At 36.7% G+C, this 13,684-nt stretch overlaps 1 protein-coding gene across 1 annotated transcript in view; it reads right to left on the bottom strand.

The window, feature by feature from the left end:
* The window catches only part of RASGRF2 (Ras protein specific guanine nucleotide releasing factor 2), a gene marked incomplete at both ends in the record, with an annotated part of 117,991 nt that overhangs the window by 40,485 nt on the left and 63,822 nt on the right, over positions 1–13,684 (bottom strand). The window contains 5 exons of the mRNA XM_079548525.1: positions 5,540–5,629; positions 8,208–8,333; positions 11,425–11,813; positions 12,087–12,335; positions 13,181–13,263. Coding sequence (XP_079404651.1) covers positions 5,540–5,629; positions 8,208–8,333; positions 11,425–11,813; positions 12,087–12,335; positions 13,181–13,263 — 937 coding nt within the window. The remainder of the gene's footprint in view (positions 1–5,539; positions 5,630–8,207; positions 8,334–11,424; positions 11,814–12,086; positions 12,336–13,180; positions 13,264–13,684) is intronic.

Genomic DNA, 13,684 nt, shown 5'->3' with positions numbered 1-13,684 from the left:
GCCCAGGGCTTGATCTTGACAGTCTCCAGGGTCAGGGCATCCAGCACATCTCAGGGTAACCTGTTCCAGGGCCTCATCACCCTCACTGTAAAAGACTTTTTCCTTATATCTAACCTAAATCTGCCCTCTTAAAGACTGAAACCACTTCCCTTGTCCTGTCACATCAAACCCTGCTAGAAGTCTGTCCCTTTCTTTCCTGTAGCTCCCCTTTAGATACTGAAAGGCTGCTGAAAAGTCACTTTGGAACCTTCTCTTCTCCAAGATGAACAGCTCCAGCTCTTTCAGCCTGTCCTTGTAGGAGAAGTGTTCCATCCCTTGATGGCCTATGTAATTTTTGTGATTTGAAGGATGACTGTTTGAGTGATATTTAGAAATAGTCTTTGACAAGGCAGAAGTAGCAAAACACAGAGGTTTTAGGAAAGTATTCTGTATCCTGAATTACACTCACATAAACAATTCAAGTCAAAATTGATTTACCACCAGAGATATGTCCAGGCAACTAACTGAAAGGGACAGTACAGTACATCTTCATTTTTAAGAAGATGCTTTCAAACTTCCAGCTGCTATTTTAATTAGTGTTTTAAATCATTACAATTATACAGAGTAAAATCAACTTATCTCTTCTTTATCATGGGGCTTATTTTCCTGCATGTAAATCATGTTTGTCAGAGATACTCCCCCAATGACTTTTTTTTTCTTACTTTTCTCACTTTCCCTCCTCTTCCTTTCATATGTATTTTAAAAAATAAGTGCTTAAACTGAAGAAGCCAGGCCCTCCTGCCAACCACAAGCTTCCATCCCACTCCTATACTCTCTTGTAACATGTCGCCTTGTTCTCATGAAAAATGGTATATCCTTTACAGTGCAGATCAGCATGCTGTAGGAGGAGAAAAGCAGCTTTGCAGCATGCAGCATGCTGGAAACACCGAAGTATCCAACTTGAAATGGGATGACTGAATTGCTGAAATAAGCTGCTGTATTCACGATGAAATAATGTATGAATGTTTACTTGGGATGAAGTATTTGCTTCTTGTCCAGTGTTTGTTTTCTGTGTCAGGAGATTTTGGGTTTCTAATTTAATTTGAGAAAGAAATACACTTCTCCAAATATATAGAGTATACAAGATCTAGATTTCGAATCTAGGTTCTGTTGACGCAATCTCCCTGAAGCCCATGTCCACTGGACCTATTACAAAATAAAACGATCAACTTAACATTAACTGTTTTTCCTAAAATAGGTAGGTATTCTTGGTAAAGTAGAAATTTGTTTGCTACACCATTGGTTACTCTTTGTTTCATTGATGATTTACCAAGTGCAAATCACATCTGACCAGTCTGCTGGCCTATGATGAAGTGACAACATGGACAAGGAAGGACAAATTGATGTCATCTACCCGGCCTTCTGTAAATTCTCTGACATGATCCCTCACAACATCCCTGTCTCCAAATTGGAGAGATGTATTTGATGTATGGGTTATTTGGTGCCCAAAGAATTGGTGAGACAGCTGCATTCAGAGATCTTTAGTCAACAGCTCAGCATTTCTGTGATCAGTGATGAGCAGTGCTTCCCAGGGGAAGCACTGGGACCAGTGACACAGACTGCGCAATCAAGCTAGTTTGCAGTTGAGTGGTGCAGTTGATGCTTGAGAAGGAAGGGATGCTGCCCAGAGGGATCTGAACAGACTTATGAGGCAGGCCTGAATGTGTGTTAGGGTAATTCCAAATATCAGTACACACTATCAGATGAAAGGATTGGGAGCAACCCTGCAGAAAAAGAAAAGCTCATCACAAGCCAGCAATGTGCAATTACAGCCCAGAAAGCCAACCCAAGGGCTGCACCAAGAGAATAAAGACCAGCAGATCAGGGGAGGTGATCGTCTCTCTCCTGTCCACTCTTACGAGACTCCATTTGGCATGCTGGATCCAAGTACAGGCTCTCAACACAAGAAGGACATGGACTTGTTAGAACCCGTCCAAAGGAGGCCACAAAGATGATCAGAGGGCTGAAATAGTTCTTCTATGAACACATGCTAACAGAGTTGGGGTTTAGCCTGGAGGGCACTGGGGAGACCTTAGTGCAGCCCTTCAAAACGGCTTGAAAGGGGGCCAACTGGAAAGATGGAAAGAGACTTCTGACACGGGTATGTAGTGATGGGGCAAAGGGTAACTGTTTTAAACTGAAAGAGAGGATATTTTAATTAGATAGAAAGAAGAAATTCTTCACTATGACAATGGTGAGGGACTGGAACAGGTTGCTGTGAGAAGCTGTAGATGCCCCATCCCAGGCATTAATGCCAAGCTTGATGGGGCCCTGGGCAGCCTGATCTGGTGAGAGATGTCCTTGCACATGGCAGAGGAGTTGGAACTGGATGCTCTCCATGGTCCTTCCAAACCAAGCCATTCTGTAATTCCCCTAAAACAGCACAGCATTATTTTACTAATTTGGCTTCATCTATACAATTATTCAAGATTTTAAGCAAAATTTCAGGCTCTACTAGCCCCACTTTCATTGTTTATGAATATTAACAAGTATGAGAACCTGCATGCATGTAAAGCAAACAATTTCACCAAATGAATGCTAAAAAAATATTTTATTCTTTAAAAAATTGGTGAAAGATAATCTTGCTTATCTTGAGGTTGTGTTGTGATTCTGCACAAAACAGAGAAAAATAATAGTTAAGGAGAAAAAGAAGTAATATGTTTGAAAGGACTGAGCAAAGATAAACCTGAAGTCAAGAACCACTTTTCTAGAGGCATAAACGGGAGAAGAGAAACAGCTCAAGTAGCTAATGCCATTGAGCAGTCATATGTTTTTGATGGCTCCGAGTTTGTCATTTCAAGAAGCATATAGCTGACCAGAAGTCCTCAAAAACAATCAGAGAGAGTCTGAAGAAATGGAAATTCAGGATAAATAAAGAATACATGTCCCTACATCAACAATCTGAGTTTATACAATTTTACATCTAGTCAGGAAAACCAGGTATATTACATTGTTCTGTGGAAAGATGTTTGTGTAATGAGAATTTTCTTCCCTTGCCAAAGAATGAGCTGAAAGAAAGTTCTAAGACTGGAGGAAGACGTGATGTATCCCTGAACAGTTAAAACTGGAAGGCAGAAAATTGAGACAAGCTACACTCTTAAACAAAATAAAGCAAAACAAAGCCAAAAGTAGACTCTTAGAAAGCAGAGATAATAGAAGTTACAGAGATAATTCTTACCTCCTAATGTTCTCCCACATGCTCCAGCTGTTTTTTGCTCCTGAAGCTGCTTAAATTTGCCCTTCTAGCAGCTACAATGACTCTCACTTTCATACAGTTACCCACTTTTTAAATCTACATAAATATCTTTCAATCACAGTGTCCACAAGATCCACAGACTCTTTGAATCTCTTACTTCTGTTATTGGGAAAGGCAAGAAATGCCTACTTAACTGTTCTGATGGCATCTGTATTTTTACAAAATTTTCTCAGCAACCCTTCAAGTTAAATCTTTTCTCAACGTGTAAAGCTTGGGCAGTTTTTCCTCACATACATTCACATATTATTTACCAACACTGAACTTCATTTGATGCTTTATTTATGTTCAGTGGTAGACTATATTAAATGGCATACTTCACAATATCTGCACCCAGGAGACAAAGGACTAATTAAAAAAAGCAAAAAAACAAAGATGAATCTCGTTCATTACCTAGATCCAATTCACTGAAGCATAAGAGACAGGAGTCCAAAGGGGATAAGAAAGATGTCATTAAAAAACCCCATACAATTCTGATGAAGCATGTAAGGGGAAGAAATAAAATTATTTGAATTACTCTGATTTCAACTCTCTCTTTTCACCTATAATATCATCTTTAACATATGTAAGATAAATGAAATGGTAAAGCTTCAAACACTACACTAATAATTGCATCAGCACATTCAAGTTACAAAGCGGATGATTCAGCTGAGCTGTGGTTTATTAACTGAAATTCACCTATTTCAGTTTTTATGCAAGGACTTTTTTTTTTTTTTTACGAAATAGCCTTCTATAGTCAGCAAAATAGCCTTTTATGCAGAATTATCTTAAAAAGCAATATAAAAATGTACTTATAAGAATATTAGAGATCTTTTTTTTTAGTGCTTTGAAATTCCCTCATGCAATGCAATAATGTTAGATGTTATTTTCTCTAACACTTATCTGATAAGTATTGAGAACCTGTGCTTTTAAAAATATAGAAGCTGTGATTTTAAATTGTACTTGTCCTAGTGAACAAAAAACAGTTTTTTCCTTTTTACTGTATTTTGTAAACAATTTGTAAATATATTGGAATTAATTTATAAAGTAAAATATGTCACTGACTTCTTGGCAATGTCTGTTTTCAAAATTAATAGGAATACACAACTCTTACTGTCCAGAAATTACTGTTGCATGATGTTTACTCACTCACTCAAAGAAAACAACCACAGCATAAAGAATAAAAAAGCATAAAGTAGACACAAAGGATAAAATGTGCTAGATATAGTATTGAACAATGTACATGTAATTCTAATTTAAGTAAGCAAGAAAAGAGATCATAGGCTTATGTGCCTATGATCATGAACTATGAACTATGTTACAGTGATCATCCAAAATCTTGATGAATGATTTGGTGATATTAGAGTTCACAAAACAAAGGCACAAAGCCCAGAATCATTTCCTTAAGGTATACGGTACAATAAGAAGTCCTCATTTATTTAAGATTCATGCTTATTCTAAACAATATTACTCAATACATTCCCATTCTTTTTTTCTTTAAGGTAGACAGGATGAAGGTTACAGACAACTTCCCAAGACAGAGTAATATACAAACAGTCTAAGACATAATTTTACTATTTAGTGACATAAATTTCTTACAAATTTTCAGACTGCCACAGTAAAAAAGATAATGGTATGGATGCACCTGAACACACTCTTAGGCTGTTCTTTTTGGTCATGTTTATGGGTCAATTTCATGGTGATCTCTTGATTTGCAGTAAACAAACACTTTCCATTATATTTGAAAATGCTTTTTATTATGCTGAAGGTTGTAAAACATAAGGTTTTCAGCCTCAGCTTTTTTCCAAATGAGAATTTTTTTAATTGATTTCCTTCTCTATTTTCTTTATCTTAGCAACTGTTTCAAGTTGTTTTCTACTGTAACTGAACTATGTATTCAAGTCAACTAAATCACATACTCACAATTCCAGCATTTTACACTGCTTCTGTAAGATAAAACCAGTGTTTGAATTTCTCCTGTAAAATCTTACAGGGTTAAATAACATTTCTATTAATTTCCTCAATATTGTAATTTTTGCCTTTCATACATTCAATGATTTCAAAAAAGTTTTAAGAAAAACCTTCAAATTAAAGGAGTTAAATTACAAATATTTCACACTGGCCTCAAATGGAACCAACTCAAAAAGACACCATGGAGATTATAGTAACAAATCAGAGGCTGTTTAGGATTCAGGTAAATTCCTAAGAAATATTTACCTTCTGAGAAGATCTTAATGTTTGGTATAATTTTTGGTAAACTTTTCTCACCTGGTGGACTCCCATGTCCTGCTGCAGCTGTAGCAATAGCAAAAGCAGATGCAGGAGAAACAGCACAGTGACTGTTGTCAGCAGTTTGTACTGTAAAGAGAATAGAAAGAGAAATATTTGAAATCTTTACTAATGTTCATACCCTGTGTATATTGTCTATTTTCATTGTGATTGGATTTTATAATGATTTGATCCTGAAGGTCTTTTCCAACCTGAGCAATTCTATGATTCTATGATTCCATATTAAAAGAAAGAAAAATATCACCATAATTTCTGCAATTTGACTATTAGTTGTAGGTCTGTACAATTGATGTTGCTATGGAAAAAAATTCTCAAGACGTTGCAAAGGATGAGGAATAAACCTGAACCAAACAGAACAACAAAGGTAATGGTACAGACAGTTAACTAAAACAAACAAAAAAACCAACATCCATATTAAAGGACAAAGCATATTAACAAATCAGATGAGATTTACGGATCTTCCCAGCTCATCACTTAAGTACAGTTTTGCAAAATTTGTCAGATTTTCTCTTCAGGGAGTCCAGTCGATGTTGATTCAGTTTGTACTCAAATAATACACTACTGCTTCCCACAGTTTTCAACTCCAGAGTTTTGCCATTCTACCGCAACTATGGCCAATAGCAAAATATTACTATTGGTTCAGTATTGAGATGTCTCACTAACTTATCAACAGTTGAGAAGACTATGTTCTGTTTTCTTTTTCTTTCTTTCTTTCTTTTTTTTTTTTTTTTTTGAATCCCAAGTATCAAACAATGTCTATACCTTGAGATCTGGTTTGTTTGAGAAGACAGCATTTTAACTGGATGGAGCTCATGGATAGATCTCACAGCTCAGTTAATGTTTTTGAAGAGATTTGTGAGAGCTATTTGAGGAGCTCCAGTTCTCCCTTTACCTCTTCAACAGAGCAGTTTATTCAAATTTTGGAAGAAATCACTAGCTATCAACTGTAAATTTTCAACTTCACACAAGGTAACTCACGCAGTCACTTCCCAATGACAGTACTGGGTATTGTGTAATCATCATTACCTATCATGTCCAAAATGTCTCCTTAGCAGCTGAAAAAACAATATCTGTAAATATCTAGAGAATTTTGTGAGAATAAGAGTGATTCAGTATTAATTCTGAACTTGGATACATCCTGCTCAAGTTGTTAAAGAAAATTTCATCACATACAAAGCTCCAACATGCTTCCAAGTCTCCAGTTATTAACACATACTTCTCTCCAGAAATAGTGCCTCCAATTTATTTCCATGGAAAACTAAAACAGATACAAAGAGCACAAGAACTCTATCTGACTGAGCATATTCTCAGCTACAAAACACAGGTTTTCAACAGTCAACACCATTAGCTATGCATTTTTGCCAGCAATGAACAAGAGCCAGCATGCCAGACTTGTAAAAAATCAGCAGCAGTGAAGATGACCCAGTTTCACAGCTGCTATGACAGCATCACTCCTAGAAGAATGTTGCTCATACAGTCCACCTTTCATTGGCCAAAAGAGATGAGGACAGAAAGCATCAAATCCAGACTGTTCACAGTCTGTGCAGTAGGACCTTTCTGCCATGACTGACAATGTGCTCCATGGTCTTCAGACTAGTACGGGGCTAGGTATCATTGTGCTGTAAGAGAAAGGCTGTCTTTGGCCCAGCTCATGAAGTTTGAGCCTTCAACTTCATCAGTGTCGCAAAACAGTTATCAGTAGTTGATGACTTGTCCAGGTTCCAGGAAATCCAGCGGATCACCCCTCTTCTGACCCAAAAGACAGCATGCATCACTTCATCCACTGGGATCTACATCTTGAATTTCTTCTTCATTGGGGAATTCACATGTCATCACTTCATGGGCTGCCATTTTGACTCCACTGTGTTGTGACACTACATTTCACCATCAGTAAAGACTCAACCTAGGAAACTCACCTTCAGCCTCATACGGTTCAACCTGGTCCTGACAAACTTGCATGCAGTGTTCTTTCTATTCCTGTCTGAGCATTTGTGGGACCCACGTGGCTCCAACTTTGAGATATTCCAATTTTGGCAACCATTGTTTCCAATGTACTGAAACTGATACTCAGCACCAAACACACCTTCCTGATTGTAACATGTCAACTCACATAGATGAACTGATCAAGACGCTCTTCACTTCATGGTGTCACAGCTGTGCATGGTTGTCCAAAATGTGGCTTGTCTTTCACATTGCCACTGTTGAAATGTCCCACCCATCTCTCACTGTGCTCACATCCACCTTCTGTTTCCAGAAACATTTAGCAATTGTGGATGTATGTCAATGGGTGCTATTTTTTTCACACAGAGAAAGGTAATATATACAGATATACTTCCACATCAAATACCATTCTGTATGCCGCTCTGCTGCCATTTGTCACGCAGCAACAAAATACAGCACAGTAACAACACTGGCAGTAAGGTTCAAAATCTACTGTTATACCACCAACAACACAACATCTGCCTCTGACATCATGGGCCACCATAATAAAAAAGGAAGCATTACTTTCAGAGCAGCCCTCCTTCATTAACTGAATGGCATAATTCACATTATTGAAAGATTACAGATTTCGAATATTTTGCAAAGACTATGGCTACTTTATTTAAACTCTTGAAAGTTACAGACGGCAGAAACTTCAGTTTCTTACCTCCTGGTTGACGATAGCGGAGATGACGTGGTGTTGAAGGGGATCTACATGGGGAAAGTTCTGTGGTATCCACCACTGAGGTGCTTTCAGGAATAGTTCTGTCCACTGACAATGATTCTAGAACTGCTGCTTTAAAAGAGATGAGATGTTAATAACAGGATGATAGCTCAAAATTTACAACATATTAAGAGATTTTGGGGAGAAAAGGTATGTAGCTTTATGACACACCTTTTTAAAGTACAGAACACACTAAGTTTTGTTTGTTTTAGGTACGAACACAGCTCTGAAGAGAATAAGGAGTAGGCAAGTGACTCAGAACTCTCAGTGTATGAACGCCTAAAGATAAAAAATCTGCAAATTTGAGCAAACTGACTGCAATGATGCAAAGAATTTGTGTGTCAAAATGATCTTCATTGAAAAGCAACATTTTAAAAATGGCCATTAATTAAGAACATTTTACACCAATGTTTAAATACCAAATCTAATACACAAAAATTATTTATAGGTGTAGTTGTTAATATGTATATACATATAAAGTAGTTGTTATGTAATGCTACATTTAAATGGTGATGCTTTTGGAACTTGCTGTGTATCTTCTGTGCCAAGAAGATTCAACAGTAATTACTGTCTGAAATGAAAGCTTTGTACTGATGTCATAACCAAACAGAAGCTAATAAATAAACAACTTGGTAAAAAAAGGACAGTAGTCAGTTTAAAAAATAGCTTGGTTATGATTGCAATTGAAGTCAACAGAGTATGCAATAAAATGCATTTATAATAAGGGTACCAAAGTCATAAGTTTCATATGAGCTCACAAGAAAAAATCCTTGATAGATTGCTATCTATAATCAGAATACTGCTTAATAAAATGGCCAACACTGGAGAGCTGATTGGTCTGTGGAAAAGTTCTTCAGTTAGAAGCATATTAAAAGAAATGGTCATAACTTCAGAATAGCAGAGAAAAGTACTTCCTCAATGCAGGAAAACCAAGTATTTTTAAAAGCTGATTAAGTATTTTATGTTTGATATTTACAACAACTATGCCTTAGCATAAGTACTATAAAAATACAAATAAACTTTGATAGCGTGGGAAGGAAGCAAAAATTTGGAACAGAAATGAGCCACGTTCAAAAATAGCAACTATTACCATAATAATAGGTCATGGGAAACGGAATTTATACAGTTATATTGTGTTTAGAATAAGATACATTTGTTTTCCTGGAAATCCTCAAGTACCAGAGCAATAGCATTAACGATTATGAGGTGGTGGTAGCTCCTGAGTAAGCAGAACTTGTCTCCTTACCCAGAAGACTTCAGAAATAAGGAACCATGTTTGAATGATGTGGAAAATGCAGATCAGCATTATGTAGTTCTCCTACTACTCATTTCCATTCTTTGTGAGCAATTTCTTTTTAAAGTTACTCCTCTTCTTGAACGTGATAAGCAGTGACAAAAGGACTTTCCCCTGGAGAACAAAGCTAGATAGTTGCAAATTCCTCTAAACTGTGTGCAAACTGTTCAGCAAGAGATCTCTGAAGGAACTAGAGACAGCCATTTAGCATTTATATGAGATTCTTGCCATTTCCAAATGTTCCCTCATGCTGCCTGGGTGACACAGCTTTGACAGACTGGAATGCAGTTTGAGAATACTTCTGCAGTAATGCATGGTGCTAACGCTAGGTCAGAATAATCTCTACTTTAGTAGGTGTACATTTAGTGTATGACAAAAAATGTGACATCAAAGACTATAGTTACCTATTTACAAATCACTTTAACACCTGGCCTATATTTTGGAATGGGCTATCATAAAGATTTGAGTATGACTACCCTGGTGCATGCAAAGAATTTGCCCAATTCTATATAGCAAATACTGTATTTTAGGCATATAAATAGACTGTTACGTAATTAATCCACAAATACCCAGTGAACAGAAATAATGTTTAAATGTATCAGCCAACCAGTATTTTATGAAAGCATGAAGAGTCACATGCTCCCAGGATGCTAATGTATCTGCCTGATGAAAAAATCATACGTTGAACAATACGCTACGCTGTGTAAAAATTATGCAGCAGTAAGAGCAGACATAATGCTTTAATGATATTTTTCTTAATTTATATTTGGCTATCTTCTTTCCTCTGCGGTTTTACCAACTTCTACATTGCATAGTTTGTAAAGAGACTGAGCTATCTTCTGCTCATATTTATTCAGGTTACAAGTCAGGCACTAGCAGACTAGATTTTAGGAAGAAAACAGTAATGTTGCATTTCCTCATCTTTTGCTTAATGTAACAACATTAAAAATTACAGTATATTTTTATTCCAATTCAGAAGACCATACCTCCATTCCCAAACAGCAATAAATACTCATATACCCTATGCATACTTTATGAAAACAGAACTGCTTTTTTGCTTTGTCATCTATTCTCTGCCCAGGGAAGTGGTGGAGTCCCCATCTTTGGAGGTATTTAAGACATATGTGGATGTGGCAGTTACAGACATTGTTTAGTGGTGGACTTGTAATGTTAGGCTGATGGGTGGACTTGATGAACTTAAGGTTTCTTTCTAACCTAAATTATTCTGTGAATTTATGTGCAATGCTCTCATTCTAGATGCCCACAGCAAGGTTTATATCAACTAGCATTATTCCTCTGAAAGTAGTACCTATTTTAAGGTGCCTTACAAAAGCCAAAAGCATTTCACAATAGCAATTCATCTTTTTAGACATCTACCTTCTGGACTGATAACAATCAAGTGCTATGAATCTCAATAATGCACCCAGTGCTCACATAAATTATTTGAATTAGTAACTAAATCTTTCTGAAGAACTCCCCCTAATTTTATATATCCGTTTCCTTTTAGCTTAATATTTTACTTCACAGGACAACTTCAACAAAATGCAACTGGCATCAAGTATTTTTTTTAAATTCATCCAAAACATTCTGCTGGACTAAAAACAGACAGGTCCACTCTGCCATACTACTATGCCTACAGAAAAGGAAAAACAAACAGAGGAAACACAGCCACTAGAAAATACACCAAGAGCAGTGTATTTTATTCCCCAATGCAGGTTACTGTGATCACAAAAAAAAAAAAAAAAAAAGAAGGGACAAGGAAAAAGAAACAACTGCTGTGCAGTAATCTGATAAAAATTAAGCTTTCATTTGAGACTGCTCCATTTAGCCAAAAGTAACATTCAGCGTTCTGTAAATACAGAATACCTCTTCGAATGCTTCTCCTCAGCTTGTTACAGAGGTCAATGCGAGGATTCTCCAAGCTGTCCTCTATGGAGCCAGGGCTTTGCTCAGGAGAGGAGAGCCCTTTGCTAAGGTCGAGAGGTACTTTGCTACCTGTTGGTGGAGGAGAAGTGGCTGGACTATAGGCTGAGGTAGGACTGCATGCCACAGATGAAGCAGAAAGATCAAGGGCACCAATTCTTGAAGTCAGCGGTGAAGTCAATGACAGTTTTCGAGTTCTGACAGGTGAGGATGTTCTGGAAAGGGACAGTGGAGGGGGAGATGAAAATTTGCGACAGAGATGCGGTGACTTTGCATCAGCTAGGTAATCTCCTCTGTTGTTTTGACTGGTAGCAAAAAATAACTCCAAAGCCCTGAAAGCAAGAAACAAAAAAGCAACATCGTAGTAACAAATGCAAAACAGATTTAAGTGAAAACACTTGTGGAGGCAAAACCTATGAGATATTTAGACCTCAAAACCCAGGCAGAAAATTGAGATAGACTTACCTAAAAATTTACTCCGTATTTACAGAGTAAGAACTTTCCTCTCAGATTATTTACACAGAAATTAGGTCAAAAACAAACAAATGGTAATTCTTGGTAATTCTGTAAGTAATTTATCATAGAAGACAAAAGACAGGGCTCACCTAACTGGAATGGAAGTGAAAGGCCGTCTGTAAATGTCTGAAAGTTTTTCCAGTACAACAGCTGCAGTAGTAAATATGCGGTAAGTATGTAGGAACGTATTCAGGAAATCAATACTCAGAAATCGCAAGTCTGTGAGCCTCTCCAAAAGGCGTTCAACACTTGCATAACGGATCTGAGGTACTTTGCAGGAATTTAGAGTTTTGCTGAAGCAGATATCAATGTCATCTCTATGAAGACGTGCATCAGACCTACATAAAAGGTAAAGTAGAACATTTCACCAAAGAGGAAGAGTGATTATGGTACACTAGAGGTATCACTTCAGCTACTTCTGTCAACACAGAACCACGAAATACATACTGCATTCTTGTATATCATAAACGTAAGAAGACTCGTATGGAGAAACTTGCTTCTGCTGGGATCTTGCTTTATAGGAGATCCCAGTGAAAGACACTAAAATAAAACCCTTAGCTAAAGTTATGGCTTCCTTCACAGCTTGTACCTGCACACAGGCTGCAGAATGAATTTAAAGGTGAAAGAAACAGGTTTATGAATAAAACATGCTACCTTGATTTGATTAAAGTTAAAATTGTAGGATAATGTGTTCGTCTTTTTTTTTTTTTTTTTTTCCCTTAGAAATAGGAGAAATAAGGAAAAGGAAAACTTTGGCTTTGGAATGCTTTGGAAAGTCATACTTGTTTGCACTCGGTGTAGGTTTAGCAAACATTTAAAAATACATTAAATAAAATGATGAGTAGTAGGACAGAAAATAAATAACCAATACAGAATTAAACTACTTATCCAAACAATAACTTACTGCAGCTTCAGAAACAAAAGAGAAAATTGAGCTGTGATCCTATACAGTCCAACACTGTGACTTCAGAGTTGGCCATTTTCAGTTATCCCTACTGTTTCAGGAAGCAGATTGAAAAAAATAAATATTGGGATGAAGATTTAATTCCAGCCAACAAAAATGGGGGTAAATGAAGGGGAAGTAAATACTTTATTTTCCAAAAACACACTTCCTTTTCTTAAAACTTTTATTAAAAAGCAAAGAAACAAATTTTGCTCACTGGGCATAAATTGTCTCACTTACTTTATCATATGCGGCACAGTGACTTTAGAATTTTCTTCAAACACTATGGTCATTAAACCATTGCACCTTATGTTATCAATGCACTGTGAAAATAAATATTGAGAACTGTTAATATCAAAACACACTATAAGAGGTTAATTTCCACACTGTTAGTGTCACCACTACTATCACTAAAACGTAGCTTTCACAGAGCCTGAGCAGACTAAAGTACAAGGTACTTTCATAAAAGAAAAGCAGTGATGAAGCAATTGTAACAGATACTACTCTCTAGTCTTCTTCCTTTGATTTGCAGAGACTCACGTCCATGCATCTTTACCAGCATGCTCAGAGAATTTGGCCCAGAATCTTTTTTACATGGCTGCAGATTTTCAGTTGAAATTGAGATAACCTTGAAGTTTATTTGAAACTGAATGACCTTAAATGCTTCTATCATATCTTGAAAAATCAGCACTGAAAGAAAGTCAGAATATTATATATGTATAAAGTAAGAGACAAATAGTTTCT

The sequence above is a fragment of the Tetrao urogallus genome (assembly GCF_951394365.1).
Source record: "Tetrao urogallus genome assembly, chromosome: Z".
In the NCBI taxonomy this organism is placed as follows: Eukaryota; Metazoa; Chordata; class Aves; order Galliformes; family Phasianidae; genus Tetrao; species Tetrao urogallus.
Note: the sequence above shows the minus strand (reverse complement) of the source record. Positions and strands in the feature narration are given on the sequence as shown.